Here is a 19119-nt window from a genome sequence, read left to right as displayed (position 1 = left end):
TGTGGTGGTTTGTAGCCTGGGCTTTTTTTTCGTTTGATTGTTTTTCTTTAACCACTTCTGATCTTTAGCTCCTACATAGTGCAGCTGGGTACTACCTACCTGCTCTTTCCATGGCTCTCAAAGCCATTTCTGCAAGACAGCATTCAGAGATTATCAGCTTTAGAGACAAGAGAGCTGGGTTTCCTTCTCTCATTCTCTCTGCCCCTACTGCATTCTTGTGGTTACTTCACTTTACTTCAGACACCAATACAAAAAAAAGAACTGAAAGTCTGAGCTCTGCCCTTGGCTTGCAAATAAATTCCTTCCCTTCAGAAAGAGTTAATTTCTGTTTTTTTCTTTTTTTTTTTTTTTCTCCCGAGAAGTTATATTACCTAGTGCAGTTTGCATGCATGGCACTTCACAATGTGGGGACGGGTGCCCAAATTGCAGCCTCTGACCTGTCCACCAGCAGGGCAGTTCCTGGCGTGCCCTCTGCCCCCAACAACCTTTCTGCTGAGGCCCTTCACAAAAGGACAGCTAGGAGCCACATGAGCAGCAATTCCAGTTGCCACCTACTCTCATCAGCTTTCCTAGGGCCACTCCAGGCCAAATTTGGGAGTATAAAGCGTGCCATTTGCTACTTCTTAAACACCACCAACAAAACACTTCTATAGTTGTTGTTTCCATCTAAAGATTTGCACAGACAACAGAGAAATTAACTCCGTAAGTGGGAAAGCAGCTATGCTTCTAAACCTCCTTGCTGCAGAAGGACGATGCCCAAACAGATGCCCATCTTCTGCCTTTGCCCAGTTGACGTGACCCCTGTCTCAGACCAACTATCTGGAGCTCACCTCCAGCAGATTATCACAAAATTGCCTGAGCTGGAAGTTACCCTTAAAGACCATCTAGTTCACCTCCCCTGCAATGAACAGGGCCATCCATAGCTACATCAGGATGCTCAGAGCCCCTCCAGCTTGACTTTGGGTGTCTCCAGGGATGGGGCATCCACCACTTCTCTGGGCAACCTGTTCCAGTGCCTCACTGCCCTTACTGTAAGAATCTTTTTTCTTATATCCAGACAGAATCTCCTCTTCTTCAAACTCTCTCCCCTTGTTCTATCCCAAGAGACTATGCTGAAGAGTCTGTCCCCTATCTTTATTAAAGTCCCCCTTTAATTACTTGGATTGCTTGGCTTCCCTTCATTGCCATCCCCGCAAGCCCCACCGCAGGGCACAGACTGGATCTGGTTTCCTCTCAGCAGCCAATGCTCTTCTTTCTTCCCCCTTCCTGTAACCACATGTTCAATAGGTGTCTGCCCCTCATTCTTTTGCACAGCTCATTATTATGCATCCAGGCAATTTAGTATCTCCAATAACATCTGTTTATGAAAAGGCATTAATTTACAAAAACCCAAAGTCTTTTTCCACATCTTGTTTTTGCTACTCCATATTACTGCCCCAGGTTTTAAAAGCAAATCCCTAACTAAGTTAAAAACCTTACATTTATTTCACAATCCAATTTTTGTTATTTTCAACCGGGCCTCCAGGGAATAAACCATTTCCAAATCCTAGTGCAGATATCTTGCTATCTATAAATAACTGTCAAACAGGCACAACAAAACAAGGGGAGGGGGGAGCAGGGAGTGTCACCCAGCCTCCTGGTTGCTTCAGCTACGGCAGATACACACATAACTGCAATGCTTTTGAGTTCTTAATGCAGATTTAAGAACTTTGCCTTAACCAACATTAGGAGACCCGGGTGACAATGCAGCAACAAGGCATCACATCCCCCTCGTCCCAGAGAAAACTGAATTACACAAACCAGCTTTAAACCTGTACCTGCCAGTACAGACACAGCAGGACTACCCACACTTTACTGCCCAGCAATGAACTACTGTCCATAAAGCTGGTCTACCACTGCACGTTGACTCGCAACAACAGTATTAGTCAAATATAAGAAGGCTGCACTCCATAATTTTATTCAGAGATAAATGCCCAACTCCATTACCATATAACTTGCTATGTACACGTATTTCCAGTAACACAAGTTAGGTAACTGTGGTAAAACCATAGCCTTGTTCCTGCAAATGCTTACGCAGACAAAAAATTCTAAAATCACAGCAATATTCAAGCTGGAAGAGCCCTTCTGACACAAAGAATCAGATCAACTGTTACTGTACATATATAGGTTATAACATAATCTAATCTCTTCCTAAGGTTCAGCAGGCTATATCTTAGGTTCTGCAGCTATGCTTGCTCCCCTGGGCAAGAGCCTGCTCTAGAACATCACCCACCAGCAGCTGGGGACTGTGCTCATCTCAGGCTTAAAGTTATTCCTGAACAATTTCTGCGTGTCCTTTGTTCCTATGCCAGTGCCGTCCTCTGGCTTAAATGTATTTTCTCCTTCCCTTACAATTAACCTCCCTGATGTATCCCCTCTAAACAAGCAGCTGTTCCAGTCTTTTCTCACGACAGGCTTTCTATTCCCCAATCTCTAGAAGCCTTTTCTTCCACCTGAGCTAGCCTGCATTCATCTTTTCTCTTCTTTTTTGAATAAAAAAAGACATTAGCCAGAATAAGATGGTTAGCAGCTAATTCGTTTCACAGTTCCAGCACTAAACTGCACCTTCTTTTGCCTCCTTAGCGCCTCCCTCTGTGGCACCACCATCATGCTGCAGATCTGTGCTACAGCAGGAGGTATCAACCTATTAAGAAAACAAATGGTTACTTTAAAGAGCTAGGTTGACCTGGCACAACCATGTTCTGATCAATCTGTGTTGTATTTTAGCCCATTCTTCATTAGTGTCCTAGTCTTTAATTACTATTTTCATCTCAGATTTTGCATACAAGAGGCTGGACCAACAGGTCTGTACTTACTCAGATCATCCCCCATGAAGAGGGCTGTGACGCTTCCTTTTCTCCAAGCAAATGATACCACTCCTGATTTGACAGCATTAGTAAAACTTGCATTAGATCTGCAGCTTTGTTCTCCCACTTTCAAAATCAGGTAGCACTGCTATCCAAGCAGACGCGCTCCCCAGCCCAGCCCACACACACTAGGGCCATATCTCTAAAATGGCTGCTCCTACAGTAATTCCATGCCCGCTACCCATCCTCTGTGCCCAAGATCAACTCTTTCAACAACACAAAAACTTTTACTTTTGTTCATATCTCCCTTACAGGTATGTGTATATATATAAATATCTTAGGTGTATCTATTGATTTATCTATCTTATCCTACAGCTTTATCTTCCTTAACTATCTTGTCCTGAGTGGCTCCACAGCCTTCTTTCTCTTTTGTTGTATTTTCAGAATCTGTCACCCATTTTCTTAGAAACATTTGCAAGGTTTAATTCAGCCGAATTTTTGGCAGTTTACCCCTTTATCCCCACATTTTTTGACACTGAAGACAGAGCAGGCTCTGCCGATTCTTTATTCTGTCTTTTGTAAACTCTCTTTTCACACCCATCATCCTTTCTAAGATGATTATGGCTCCACTTAAGTTAAAGTTTTTACATACAAGCTTTTCCTTCCTTTACTTGTATCATCAGGAATAGGCGTCCAAAGCACTACTGACAAAAAGAAAAATAAATAAAATCCCCACCACCACACAGCTCTACATTTGAGTGTCTCACTTTTCAATCCAGCTCACTGACCTCATTAAAGATGTAACTTCATGTATTGAAGTTTGTACCACCATCACCCAGTCCCAAGCTGGGGACATGGAGCTTCTGAACAGTTTGTTTTCCTGCAGCAGTCGCAGTGGCTATGATACATCCGCTGTCTCAACAACAGACGATGCTACGGTGAAGAAATCTTCCAACCCTATTATTATTAGCAGCATTTGTTCTCCAAGCTATATCTGAGAAATTAAAGTTTCTCGTACTAATATTTATCTCTATAATGGTTCTGGGAATAATATCATTTCACAGATTCGAGTCTGTATCCGAATCCAATCCTAGGAGAGATTTCAGCAGACTCACAGGGCTCCCCCTGGGACCTCTTTTACCATTCTTCCCCACAGCAATTTTGACCAGGAATAGATCCTGTGTTATCAGTATTACTCTTTTTTCTTCTTTACAGTCTACTGCATACTGCACAGCCTATCACCTTTTACATCTACCCTATCTGAACCACACATAATCTTGAATACATGTTAAAGTCACGATTACTATTCTTGCAGATTGATATTATCCCTATAATATCCAGTTTCATGTTCTGCATCAGTAGCTCTGGCTCCTCTACTTGCTATTTCTAATGCCAGGACCCTGGAAAAAAAAAACCAACCCCGGTGTGTTTGCATATTTACCGATCACACAGCTCACAGCTCCCTCTACTAACAGCATCACCCACCTAGTTAGTGCTGAATTTTATTATCCTTTCTGTAACATTGAATTTTATGATTTTCCATCTCCTACCAACCCATCACTTTGCCTAGAGACACTGCTTTACATGCCACTGTAGCAGCGTTTACCTAATTTTCCTCTTTCTGTATGCTGAGCAAGGCACGGAGATTACACAAGTTTTTCCCAACGTTCTCAAAACCTCGGATTTTTTTTTCACATGCACAGCTCTCTTTGATGTCTGCAGACTGAGGAGAGTTTTTGGAAAACACAAGACCACAACCCTGGGCTTTGCTTTGCCTGCTCTCCTCAGGCTGTACAGAGGCAGCACGCTAAGCCACAATTCCAAGTACAGTCACACGGACACAGATAGCTATGGTCTCCCCGCACTTGAAGTGCATCTGTGGTAGACATTTTCCATGGACATATTTTTCAAAAATTGCTAAAAATCATAGTAGTGTGGGATTACAGCCATACAGCATGGAGTCTGAGCCATCTCCATGCTGTACAGTTGTTACACCACACTGATCTTTACTAAGGAAATTATACCAAGTTTCATTTTATAAACTGAATTTATAAAATCTTTAGTATAATTCTCTGTTCTCCAGACAAATTAATCTAAGCCTTATCTAGTTACTCCCTCTAAAGAGCTCTTACCTCCGCTGATTCTAACTCTCCATCGCTAGAAGCCTGGCTGATGCTCTTCCTCTCACCCACCAAAAATGGCATCTTTAACAATTAGCCAATCACTACATCTGCTAAACTGGGTCATCAGGGATCTGATGAGCAGCATACAATATGTCTCTGCTTTTTAAAGACTGATGTAAATGTAGGAAACATGCCAGCAAGCAAGGATGCATTTTCTGGCTGGGTATGTACTGATTTCCACAGCAGCTAAATAGATCAAGCAGCTCAGCCAGCTCGTACCAATGTTAGACAAACAGCAAACGGTACCAGGACTACATCTTTAAAATTGCAAGAGATTCTTCATTTTGCACCAAAGCAAGTCCCAGCCTGGGCACAAAGGTGGCCTTTGCTCGTGCCAGGTGAGAACTGCACTGCAAAGCCATCACTCCCAGACAGGGCTGCATTTTATGGTCTTCTGGTTTGGTTGGTTGTTTGGTGTGAATAAGTGCAACTTTTTTTCCAAAAAGCTTGCTTGATTGTTTTCTTCCAAATTTGATATAACTAAGGACTAGAACAAAGAACTGGTGACGGATCAGCTATTCAGGAGAGTAAACAACTCAGCACCAAGCCACCGTGGGTTTTTGCCAGTGAAACATGTTAAGCATGCTAATGCTCCAGATCAGGGATGAGATGCATTAAGCAGAAATGGAACCAGCAGGTCTGGGGGATGAGGAGCAGCAGCAGAAGCAAACAGGAGCGTGTTGGATTAGTGTAATAAGGACATCACAGAGAAGCATTTCAATGCTCTGGTAAAATCATAGGAACCACTGCTCTCCCGAACCCGGTCTGATTAGTTAGCGTTACTGATTCTTTACATTCATTAGGATTAATGTTCCTAAACCACATTAGTACAAATGAAATTACCAAAAAAATACACTTTGAATCCATGGAAATTAAAATCCCTCTGGCAAAAGAGCTAAGAAGCCCAAAGCTAGAGAGAGCGGCCAATATCGAGTTACATGTAGCGGAGAAGATAGCCCCATCACAGCGCTGCTCCTGCCAAGGAAATCTCTCGGGCACACAATGGGACCTCAGTCATTACCTCCTCCTGCTTTCATGGACACAATTCAAGACTTTAAGAAGGTTAAAAGAGAAAAATACCAAAGACCTTATTTAATAAAATGGAAGCTCTCAAATAGTTCCTGTTCATTTCCTTTCCCCTCAGAGCGCTGGAGATTTCCCTTTTCAATCATCTTCTGCTGCACATTCTCCATTCGCAAAGCAATGTGCCCTATCAAAGCGTTACGCTCAACTTTCAGCTTCCTTCACAATACCAACTTTAATATCTATACCTAGTTTATAAGACAAATTAAAACAAACAAAAAAAAACCCCTTTCCCTATGACCACAAACTACAGATATTTTAAAAAAGCAAAAAGGATGGGAGAAGCGGATAAAGGAAGAAACCAGAATCCAGAAGAATATCCCCAGCACTGACTGCAGAGGTAGCAATGCCTAACATGAAACCATCTGCACACATCTGCACAGTCAATACAAGCAACCAACTTTCCCAAGGCGCTGCTCCACAGGCCTTTTGGCCACAGTAAATAGCAACTGGAAGACTTGCTGTCAGCCCCAAGGAACAGCGATGATCTCAGCCCAGGCCCAACATGGAGCCACAGACTTCCCAGCACAACTGTGCGAGGCTGAGCCCTTGGGAACGCTGCTCCAACGGTGACACAGACAGATTTTTGAGTTAGTGGAAGCAAAGCTTCCAAGATGCATGAAATTATACCCTTGCCTACCTCTGTAAATCATCATCTGGACCACTCAGACACCTTTGTTTCTAACATAAGATGGGAGTGAGGTGAGGGGAGCATAAATTCTACTCCTATAGCCAGTACGGCATCTTCCTTTAAGCTGCAGCATCTGCATGCAGGTCAGGGAGCTCAGGAGACTTGGGTGTCCTAAAAGGCAAAGACTCATACAATCATTAAGTTTGGAAAAGACTACTAAGACCATCTAGTCCAACCATCAGCCCATCCCTACCATGCCCAGTGACCACGTTCCTCAGTGCCACATCCACACGGATCTGGAACACCTCCAGGGATGGTGCTGCTACACCTCCCTGGGCAGCTGTGGCACTGCAGCAAGGCTCTTTATTAGAAGAAATTTTACCTAACATCCAATCTGAAATTCCTGGACAGACTCAAGCTAAGGCTTGAGGGACAGTGAGAGATATTCCTTTATTAGTGATGGAGTTTGTTTGCCTCTACCACTCCCAAAGGAAGCTTTGTAGTCCTGAAACTGATCTAAAGAAGCTGAGCAGCTAGGCAAGATGCACACTCTGAACTCGGTCATAAGATACCTGCATCCCGTTACTGTCCTCTGCTCTTCCCTGCAACACCTACACTTAGATATTAAATATTAATGGTTTGTCTAGACTGGAAAACTAGCGCAGTTTTAAAACACAGTTGCAAACACACAGCAAAAGAGGACAGGTCAGAACTGAAAATAATTATTTCCTAAGTATCACTTATTTTCAAAGCCTAAACACACTCTGCTTTAGGGAAGGGCATGGAAAATGGAGGCAGAGCCAGGACACCATGTGAGCATGCTAGAGCAGCACAGTGCAAGACCTCTGATTACTGGAAAACTGGCTTTTTCGGTTTTTAGAGCTTTCTTGCAGCCATCCAGTAGAACAGGAGCATTGGCAGGCCCCAGAAGCCTACAAAATAAAGCATGAAAAAGCTTGGATCTTCCTAAAGCAGAATCCAGGATCCCTGAATACCCAATCCCCACAGTTAAAGTTGTCAAGAAAGAAACAGTGAAGTTGCAAGAGAGTGAAGTCTCTTCATCCTGAAGTTAGATCAGTGTAGGCAGGAGCATCTCAATGTTGGTGAAACCTCATATTAATACAGAGGTAATACACACAACCTCAACTGTCAAACAAAGCTCCAGAGTCTATTCAGGCAAAATTGAGACTGCCCAAAGTCTGAGTCTTAAATTAATACAAAGGAGAAATGTAAGGTGGTGATGAACACTCATCTGAACTATGAAAGATCCACTGTCAGAAGACTGCGCTCCCAAAACTTACGTTTTAGGCATCATGCTAGCTAACGAGCCAGCTCCCAGGAAGATAGCTTTAACAGGACAATAACTCACAAAAATATATTAGTGATTAAGTTGCAAAATAAAGCTGACAGCAGTCTGGATATACCAGCAACATGCGTAAGACACAACTTCAACTTTCGTGTCTACCCCAGCCCGCTGCTTTACACACATTGCAAAGCAGGTTTTAATTATGCTGTCTTGAGAAAACACCAGCACATCTGAGTATGACACGCGACAAGCCCTAAAGGAACTTCTAAAACCCAACAGGCTTCATCACTTCGGTTATTACCAGAGGCACAGTATGAAGGAGAAAAAAAAATATATACATCTTCCAGAAAAAAAAGAAAGAAATATCCACATGTTGGGCCTCTTTTTAAGGAGAACTCCAAGTGCTTGGCATTGCTTCAGGAAGAAAATAAGTGTACTTCTGGGCTAAGCCATTTGGCAAAGAATGTGATCATAGCACAGCTTTCTTTAGGGATCACTTGTGTATGCACTGATCTTGGTAATGCTAGATGTCCGTCAAAATGCTTTCTGCCTGTTACACGAGAAACAAAAAGGCTTCCAGATGCAGGATTTCAACATCAAAGAAGAGAAGAAGTTTTCTCTTGGTAGTTTAGACATGACAGCCACGCTACCTTTCTTTATTCCTTGGGGTGGGAGGGGAGAAGGGGAAACAAAGACAAAGAATTCAGCCAAGAGCTTCGCTTCACTGTACAAGCCTGTTATATCTACCAGTGAGCTCCAGATCCTCAGAGAACAGCTATGCCCACCTGAAGTACAGATTTGCCAAAATCCACTTGGATCTTCCCCTAGCAGGCAGCAGCAGTTCAATTAGACTATCCTTCAGGGGACAACTTTTGCCTAGACAGTTAACAAGGAGATCCAGAAGAGAAAGACTTAAGCCTGAGCATTTCTCCAGATCTACATTAAGCCTACAAAAATTAAGGTTAATTCCTTAATTAAAGATCTATCTTCCTAGGAATAAATATTATTAAAAGTCACCAGATGGTAATATCCGAGATACTCTCACCAAGTATTTTTAATTGAATGAATCACAAACGAGGGCTGCACTACACTGGAGATTTCGCTGGCGGTGCAAAGAGGAGCAACAGTCGCTGCACTTCCTGGTGCTCGGCGGTGGCTCACCGGATAGAACCCTTTTGCTGAGGGTTGGAGCCAACATGTTTCACCTTGCCTCAGCCTGGGGCAAAGGCAGCACGTGATCGTTTATCACAGAGCGTTTCAGTACAAGGCAGTGGCTTGCTCGCATTGCCAAGCGCTCGAGCCCTAGCAGGGAAGGGTTGGGTATGGGTTTTCCTCCCCCCATCGCTTATCAAATTGCTCCCATGTGACAAACTAAAATAGCAAAAGGTACTTGTGTCAAAATAAAGAGCGTCCACACATTAAATCATGCTGGTATTGACTGAGATTCACCCCTACCTTAGATCAGCACGGCTCCCCTACCACTCATACAGAGACAGAATTTGGGGGAAAGGATTCCCCAGGCAGTCATTTGTTCTTTTTATGCAGGAGCAAAGGCATTCCCTACCTAAATTGGTTCCATCAGAATAGAAGAGCAGCTGCCCACACGCTGTAACCATGCAAGCAAAAGAGAAAACATGTCAAAAAAATTATTTAAGCTCAACTCTTAATTGAATGGAAGTACAAGAAAAATAAACAGGGAGCATGGGCCGCGTGAGATACTGGTAGGAACTGAGGAACTGGAGAACACTGCAGGTGGGTCCTTCAGATGCTGAAACAGCATGTCACCAGTACATCTCAGAAAATGCTTTGGAAATGGTTCCAGCATGGCAGCATACAAAATGTGATACCTTCAGCATAATCTGCAAAGATAATTTCATGAGAGAAGAATTACATCTGTCCATTAATTTCTGTCAGCCTCATTTAAAATCTTGCATGGCTGCAAAGCTTCCAGTGAATCCTGCTTTTTCCTCATTCCCATTTAAAAAAAAAAAAAAAAAAGAAAGAAATCCCAAACTCCTCAAACTTGCAGCCAGCTCAAAAGAGATTTGAGCAAAATACCAGAAGCACTGCAGCAGAGAGTTCGGTGCATTTGCTGAGTGCACAGAAAGGCTCCAGAAATAGCACACAAAGCCACGGTTTGGCAAGAGCAATACAGTTTACCCTGAAAGAAGAAAGTCAGACTTGCTAAATGAATGGCGACAGCAGCAAACCGTGCCTTAATGCAGGAGAGACCCCAGGGACGCCTCTCTCAGGGCAGAAGTGCTGGTTACCATTGTGGGTGTTACAGCCCCACTCTGGTGGTTTTACTCAAGAAGCAGAAAGCTGTGATGGAGAAAGAAAAGGTAAACTGAGGCCACGCCAGCAGTTTGGTATCAAGCAGTCTTCACATCACCTTCCGCCTCAGACTGAGACAAAAATAGCAAGAGGTGGGAAGACCTAGATTTTGTGTTTGTTTGCTTGGGAAACCTATTTATTTCTGAGAAAGCGGCAATGATCAAAGCCCAAAATTCTGGATTATTTTCATCACAAAGTCTCAAGACACGGGCTCAGTAGTCTTCTATTAGTACGTAATGCAATGGCTAAAAATACTTTTCCAAAATTCATGGACAGAAAGAAGCCTGAGAACCCTGGGCCTCCTAGCCAGCTCAGAACAGGCCAAAGCACCTTGAGGCACTGCAAAGCCATCTCTGAGGGTCTCCTCTGGTTGTAGCACCAACACCATCTCCTCAGCAGCTTTCCGTGACCTCTACAACCCACACGCATTCATCCACCCCAATTTCAAAGAATCACCGCATAGTTAAAGTTGGAAAAGACCTCTAGGATCACCCAGTCCAACCACCAATCCATCCCCACCATACCCACTGACCACGTCCCTCAGTGTCACATCCACACGGTTCTGGCACACCTCCAGGGATGGTGACTGCACCACCTCCCTGGGCAGCCTGTGCCACAGCAGCACCGCTCTTTCTGAGAAGAAATGTTTCTTCATATCCAACCCTCCCTGGCACAACTTGAGGCCATTACCTCTCGTCCTATTGCTGCCACTGTCTGCATCCACTCAACCAAAAGCAGGATGCTGTAAAGATGCTTTCCTGGCTCGCATGAAAACTCTCCTCTCTGTTTTCTATCTCTATCAGGAGATCTTCACCAAGGACTCGGCTCATGTTCTCCATGCACCTCTCTGGTTACGCCGCGATGGAGCTGCTTGCACTCACAGTAATGGGTCCACCACTGCCAAAATTAACAGCAGCCCACTGCTATCAGCTTGGGTAACGGCAGCACTCGAACCTCAGCCTCATGGGTCTCTTAGCTTGAATTTAAGAGAACCACTTATCTCAAGATAGGGATTTGTGCGTGGGCCAGAGTCAAACTAGGGCAGCACTTAAGCTGTATCTCAAACTCACACTGTAATGAAGCAAAAGCTGCAACTTCAAGCGCTTAAGGAGCACAGCAGGCACACCTCCTGCAGCGGCTCAGAATTAGACAGCTTCTGAAAAAGGTGTATGAATATTGAAGGTATATGAACCTAATACAGCTTGGGTGTCTGTGACTAAACTGCTTTGCAAGTCAAGCTACAGCGTCCTCTTTCATAGACATCACCTGGACCTTAGCACCAGGGCAGATAGTGATAGGAAGAGGAGAAATGGCTTTAAACTAAAAGAGGGCAGATTTAGGTTAAATGTTAGGAAGAAATTCATTACTCAGCATGGTGAGGCACCAGCACAGACTGCCCAGAGAGCTGTGGTGCCCCATCTCCAGTGGTGCTCAAGGCCAGGTTGGATGGGGCCCTGGGCAGCCTGAGCTAGTGGAGGGCAACCCCGCCCACGGTATGGGGCTGGATCTCGATGATCTTTAAGGTCCCTTACAACGTAAGCCATTCTATGATTATGATTTTATGAAGTTTCAGAATGGCGGAGTGCCAAAGGCATCTCTGGGCAAAAGGCCTTAAAAATGACAGTGCCATCCAAGTGTCGCAGACCAGCGAAACGCGTGGCCGCCATCGAGATGCAAAGAGAATGATGGCTACATAAAAAAAAAAACACCATGCTCTGTGCACATTCCGTTCCTAACTTACCTCCTGTACAATTACGGGATAGCTCTAATAACAGCCCCTACAAATTCAGCAGTCACAGTTTGCTAGTTCAGTGATTGCCCACTGAGATCTCATTACCTCGGCCAGTCCGTATGGCCAACAGCTCGTGTGGGCATGGCCATTTCTCAGCCTGGCCCCGCCAGAGGCCTGCAGAGCGGAGGTGAGCACAGTGCTGCAATGATCAGACAGATTTTGGGGCCGTGCAACAAGGTCACAGTGTAGGGACAAGAAGAAGGGAAACACCTGCTCCAGAGCTTGAGACAACAAAATACTTAAAAACCTAGAAAAATAATTAAACAGACTAATGAGCCATGGCTGGCTAAGGAGCACAGGTCAAGAAAAATACAAGTCCTCGGTGAGGGGAGAAACAAAGATGGGGAGCAGCTCTCGAAGCAGAAGGGGACCAGGTTACAGCTTCACAGTGGGGCTGTGACAAGGGGGAGAGAAAGGGACATGTCAAGAGGAGAAATTTACTCTAGAGCTTCGGGGCTGGAATAAGCATTAGAGGGTGAACAAAAAGGAATGGCTGTGGTAGATCAGAACAGAGAACGGGGTGGGACAGCAAAGCCAAAGGGGTTGTTTTATTATTGTTTTGTTTTGTTTTGTTTTGCTTGTTTGTTTTAAAAGGAAGCTAACAGCAAAACAGTGGCAGCTTCAGAGGCTTTGCTCTGCTCCTCCCAGCTCGTGGGGAACCTCCCACCCCGCTGGGAGAAGGAAGGGCTGCTGGGGATCCTGCAGCCCTCCCACCCTCACCCACGGCCGGGGGCGAGGGGGTTCCCGTATCAGCGCCTCAGCAGCACGGAGCTCCTTGCACCAGCACCGGCCGCCTGCCCAATTCAGACCTGTAATCTCCCTCGACTTTGATTTAATGCAGCAATTACTGGTAATGTGGTTTGAAGGAGATAAATGCCCAGTACAGGGCTGGCTGGCACTGATGCTCATTCCGCTCATGATGCGAGAACAGTTTTAATTAAAATCCCCTTTATGATAAAGGAGCTGCTTGACTGGATGTTTCTGTGCAACCCTGATACGGAGCCTCCTCCAAAGCGGATTAGAAATCAAAGTTTCTCCCTTCTCGCTACTGGCAACACACAAAAATATGGAACACAGTCACCATGTCACCCCTCTGCAGTTTCCTTAACCCTACAATTGCTGGGAAAATGCCCACATCTGCTTCAAAACGATTGCCACCTCTTGTTGTGGCTCTAAGAGCTTTCCAAAAATTAAGCACCGGGGCTACTTCAATTAGCATAAACACATCCGGAGAGCTCAAAGATCCAAAATCCCTTTCCCTCTCTCTGGTGGAAAGGGAATTAGTGTGGCTGCTTGTGCCGCAGACCTGTCACTGCAACGAGGAGGAGATCAGCGCATTTTGGCAAGATGGGAGGAAGCCGGGATCTGGCCGAAAGGCTGGAAAAGCAGGAGGTTCTGCTGCGTGAGGCAGAGCAGGGCTGGCAGGGAAGAGGGAACAGCCCCGCGAGATAAAGGAAGAAAATCTGGCAGGGTGGTCACGATCCCAGCGCAGACATGTCCCAGCAATGATCTGTCAGCTCTTGATCGAGTTACAACAAATGGAGGTGCAGTTTTGGGTCGGTTTTCTCCTTTACAGTATAGGAAATACCAGAAATGAATACATTACGCACAGCTAGTTTCTATTATTGTGAGTGCCAAGAGCAGATTGTCACAGTGAGAAATTGGCCTTGTGCATTACACAGAAAAGGCAGCGCTGGGTTTGGAGGCCAGCAGACAGTGCAACGGGAAGATAAAGAGCCCTGAGTCTGGATGCACATAATTTCATTCCTTAAGCGACCGAGCACATGTTAAGATTAAAAGGCTGATTTAAGCAGCTTGAAATCCTCCTTGACCCTCAGAATAGATCTGGGGTCACAGGACCGCCCAAGCCTTGTCCCAAGACCCCCCCCCAGAGCCTTTGCCTCATTACCACAGGATTGCTCCATACTCCCCAAAAGTTCCTTGTCCCACAGTGCCCTCAATGCTATGCCAGGCAGAGAAACCACCTTCTTTCAGTTTTTTTTCCTAGGTTAAAGCAGCTCTCCTGCTCCATGATTGCCTCCTCCTTCAGACAGCACAATACCAAAAACAGATGGGGAAAAAAAGGAAGCCCTCTGGGAACCAGAAGGGACTGGGCACAACACCTCGCCCTGTGGAAGCCCAAAGCATCAGGTCATGATACTGTCAGGAGCACCCCACTATGCAGCAGGAGCCACAAAGGGCAAAAGCACCAGAGATGGCAACATGAAGATGTAACGGGGTTTTGCTGGTCAGCTAGGGAAAAAAATGAGACCGAAAAAGGCCTGGTGTAATTAACAAGATTAAAGGGGGATTTAGGATCAGGACAGAAAAGCAACGGGCCAGATTGATCCTTACAGGATTAAAGCTGGAATCCTACTAAGAGTCCAGTGGTTGAGAGATCAACGCAATGTAATGGGATTAAATCAACATCAGCTTTTGTTTTTACACAACTGAGCCCCCAGTGCCCACAGTCTGACTGCTGTGGATACGGAGAAGGATTGATGGGAACCCCCAATACTCTGCGTGGGGCTCAGCCAGGCTCTTCCCCACTTCAGCCCTGCTACCACCGAGCAGAAGACCCCACTGAATCCAGAAATAAAGGATGAGAACCTGAGTGTGTAATGAGTGGTCCAAATGGCCAAAAGAGCCAAGGATTTACTAAGCAACCGCTGCAGCCAGCTCTAAACCAAGAGGCATCAAGTGCAATGGGATCACCCTGTGACTGATGGTTGGAAAAGCCAGGAGGACAGTCCCAGCTGTATCTAGGAGGACAGTCTCAGCTGTATCCAGGCACGCCGCAGACGGGCAATTGGATTTTGATATTGTCTCTTGCTAAAGAGGAACAAAAGAAGCAGTATACTCTGCGGGATGTATCAGCAAACACATTTAAGACAAATTATCACGTGTCCCCATTGCACAACAATATCCAAGAATTGCAAAAGTGAGAAAAGCCTCTTTCAGAACATATCATTTGCATTACAGCTGGTGCAACACATGCAGGCCAGCTGTACCTTGATTCCACTGCCCTGAAGTTTCCAAAGCTTGCTGGTAATTTGAGTTGGTAGCAGGGGGAGGAAAAGAGGGGGCCAGGACAAGGCACTTGTTTCTTTCTAGACATGTACACTATTTTGGAAGTTCTTATTCTTGTAGGAGAGAAAGAGCATGTATGTTTAAATTAGATGGTATCCATCACCACTCTGCTTGCTGAAGAGGGAAGGAGTGCTTATCACACACCTGTTCTCAACAGCTGCATTTGAGAGCCATGCTCCACATGCAAGGAAAAAGCATTAAAGCATCTCATATTTCTACAGCACTTCTGAGTCCTGAAGATGCTAAGAAACAGTGGTTATACACACATTGTATGCACCCCAGCAAAGTCTGTCCTCTTTTCAGTGGACACTATGTTCTAGCTGAAGAGAAGCTTCCCCAGCACCAAAACTTAAAGGCACAGATACCACTCATTTCCTGACAGATGCCACCATGCCCTCACCCATGCTGAAAGTGCGTCTCCTTCTCAGCTGGCTGGACAAAAACAGTAACTGCCATTCTCTGCTTTTCCACAATTAAGTATCAGTCAAAATCTCAGAGTAATAAGCTGGAGAGCGTTACTGAGACAGCGTTGATGGAGCTGCGCATCCCACTTACACTGCCAAAGAAGCCCTGCCACCTTTCCAGGAGAAGCTTTGCCTTTACTCAGAAGGGCTCTGCACCCCAAAGGAACCACAAGGATGCAAGCAGGCATCGCCGCAGCAGTTGAGGACACGAAAAGAGGCCCTTGTGACAGAAATGAAAAGTTACAAAGCAGCAACAGGCAGATCACACTGCATGCACTTTCTGTTTCCTAGCCACATTTACATATTTGAACTCAAGCTTTTTTCTGCATTTAAACTTTGTTTCAACACTAGATGATTTATAAATTATAAAAAAGTACAGAGGAGTGTTCCAGTATCACCCAATGCCAGCTCCTTAACTCATGATGAATAATAATCCCCAAGAATATCTGAAAAACAATTGTCATCTGGTCAAAATATTTTCACATTATCGTTGTCTTAATGTCCAAAATTCAATTAGAGCATTGTGTGGGGGACAGTATGTTTCGCTTGGGTAGGAGAAAAACTAACTGTTTTTGCCCTGGATTCAGCTATAGACCCAAGAACCATCTGGTAAAAAATCAACAGCATTGTGCAGGCAGCATATTAGTCATGAGATGGAGGACTCTGAGAACAATGAAAACTAAATTTGAGGGACAGACGAGGGAAACTTAATTACTTGCTTAAGTTTCTTCACAGCTCTGAGGAATCCTTAACACTTTCAGCAGAAGAATTTAGCACCAGAGAGCACAAAGCACATCCTCAACTGATTTCTTAATTTTCAGCAGACTTGTTTTCACTTCCAATGTGGGACTATCCGCACTGGTCCACCACCACACAGCCTGCCTCCCCAGCAAACAGCTGCAGGATGCATCACCTTGTGCTACGTATAGAGCAGCACCCAGAACCACACCACTACAGACCTGAGGGCAGACTGCACATCCTCCTCCAAACTAACTTCCTAAAGAAAACATTTGCCTGACTTCACAGCCTGACTCAAACTTCTGCTGTACCCAGAAGCCCTCGCTGATGGAGCATGGGATCTCCTCCAGCTAATCACACAAGTCATTTTGTAGTGTAGCAAACACACATATATGTCCCCAGTGACTGCTTAGGGCTTTGGCAAAAATGTCATCCAAATCCAGATCCACTCAAAGACCTTTCCTGTATCAACACTGTAACCTTTGGGGTTGGGATAAGCATGAAGTTCTGGCACTGCTGGAAGTAAGATTTGCAAACAAGCACCATGGGAAGTGCAAGAAACACAGATGTTCAGCCTCAGGTCGCTATTATCTACGCTCTTCCTCAAACCTTCAGCTGGAAACCAGGAAGGCTGAGGTTTATTCTCTTATTCTCTGAAGGTTTCTTCTCTTCCTTCCAAGATAAACAGGCTGCTTTGTGGAAAACTAACTCACACAGAATTCAGTCCCCATCAGTCTCCCAAGACTTAGGCAGTTTTACAGAGTCCCCCGTGCTCACTGCTGTTTGGACAGGTGGGAATAGAGCAGACAGGCAGAAGAGCTGCAGGAGAAATTCACACCGAGTCAGCCAGCCAAAATCCTTGTGACTCTTTTGTTTGGACTCATCAAGGAAGTAAATTCCTGAATATGATGGTAATATGACAGTTGCTGATTTTACCTCTTTTTATACTAATCAGGTGTAGTGTGCAGAATGGATGATCATGATTCCTAATCTCCCTTCTCTGAAGCTGGTAGCTTAATCTGAAATGCCTTCTCTCTCTGCGCTGCATTGGGCTTTCCTGTCTCTGGTAGTGACCTTGGCATCTTCTGGGATTACAGGCCTGCAGGAACACAGAACTGGAAAAGACTGCCTGAATTATCAGCTCTACTCCCCTAATAACACAGGCGGTCACATTATACAATCTCTTTCAGACAATCTTCTTTCTCCATTTCCCAAATCTCCAAAGCCTGTCTAAAATCCCAGATGCAAATAGACGCAAGTTGCTTTGTCACGCTCCTCCCCGGGGAAGGTAGTGAAGACGTCCCAAAAGAAGCTGCGCACAGAGCAGCTCGGGTATGGAAGCAGTACAAGGTGCTGCACCAAAGCTAATAAACCTTATCGAGCAGCAGAACTCATTATCTCAGTTGCAGTGCTGGACAAACAGAACTATATTACCTCAGGATTCAAGCTGCTGCATATGCATGCCACAGTATGGCACCACAAGGACTTGCAGGCTGGGGAATCAGCTTACTGGCTGCTAGCTCAGGGATCTCTGCATGAGCTCCATTTTACGGTTTCCCAGGGCTTTCCTGCTCCAAAGCATGAATCTAAAACTGGTGTTTATATTAGCAAGGAGTGCCTTTTGCCACTTTCACAGAAATCCATCCAGATCTGACCTCTAAAGAGTGCGGTACACCGGCATTCAGGGAAACCTCCCTGCAGCCTCCCAGCAGCCCCCACCCCCTCACCTCTTCCTGTGCTGACCACGTTGCTTGCGTACCTTCATGGCAGCTGCATGCTCTCCAAGCTTCGACAGCCTGTTTATGGCTGCTGCCTTTATTTGCCATACCCACCAAACAAGTTCCAGCCAAAGGCCGAAAGGCATAGCCAGACTTCCCTCCCCAGGCCTGGCACCAGAACAGAGCAGGCAAGGCATCTTCCTGGATAGCCACTTACTCTGCTGCTAGCCAAAGTGTGCTTTGAAAGCCACGCTGTAATGACCAATCCTCTCAGGAAAAATAACAACAACAACAACAAAAAAGATGTGGCGTGAGGAAAAGCACGTTGCTAAGGCCCACGTTTGGCAGCAGAGTTGGGTTTCCAGTCCCTTGGTGGTAAAGCTGATGAGCTTGGAGCCTAGGGGGAAAATTTATTCCAGTGAATGCAAAGAGAGGCTTTTAAGTGACAAAAAGGCAAGTAAAAGGCAGGTCAAGAAGAAAACCAACAGAAATAATTCAAAATGAGCTTGGCAAGCTTACTAGACCTACTCTTGCTTCTATGGTAGATAATTAGTAGGTCTAGGTACAATATTCACTTTCATAGGCCTCCAGAGAAGAAATCATTTCTAGCTGCAATAGGCAGCCAGCCCTCTCACAAACACTCAGCATGTCCTCTGCACATGGCTTTAAGAAACAAGGAAATTATCTATACCCACTATAATCGAAGATCAGAGCAATGAATCCAGCGCTTTCCTATCAGAAGCCTAGCAACATGGACCTCCCCTACCTTGCTCTCTCCTGGCTTTGATAGTTTCAGCTGCATGGGCGAAGGATGGTTGATAAATTGCTTGCTAGGGCTGCTGCCCCTTCCTTTTAACCTTTCTCGTAACAACAGACCTCTGACAAGGCAACATTCATACATGCAACTCTCAGAACACATCATGCTCTTTAGAAA

At 45.1% G+C, this 19119-nt stretch overlaps 1 protein-coding gene across 21 annotated transcripts in view; it reads right to left on the bottom strand.

Moving 5' to 3' along the window:
- The window catches only part of RBFOX2 (RNA binding fox-1 homolog 2), a 162837-nt gene that overhangs the window by 85800 nt on the left and 57918 nt on the right, over positions 1–19119 (bottom strand). Inside the window, exon 1 of one of the 21 annotated variants that reach the window (XM_085227221.1) lies at positions 18952–19002. The exons of the other annotated variants lie outside the window; for them this stretch is intronic. Coding sequence (XP_085083347.1) covers positions 18952–18987 — 36 coding nt within the window. The 5' untranslated portion in view covers positions 18988–19002. Of the gene's footprint in view, positions 1–18951; positions 19003–19119 lie in introns of those variants that run through there. 21 annotated transcript variants of the gene reach the window in all.

Source organism: Meleagris gallopavo, chromosome 1 (genome assembly GCF_905368555.1).
Source record: "Meleagris gallopavo chromosome 1, MGAL_WU_HG_1.1, whole genome shotgun sequence".
NCBI lineage: Eukaryota > Metazoa > Chordata > Aves > Galliformes > Phasianidae > Meleagris > Meleagris gallopavo.
This window is presented reverse-complemented; position numbering and strand designations above follow the sequence as displayed.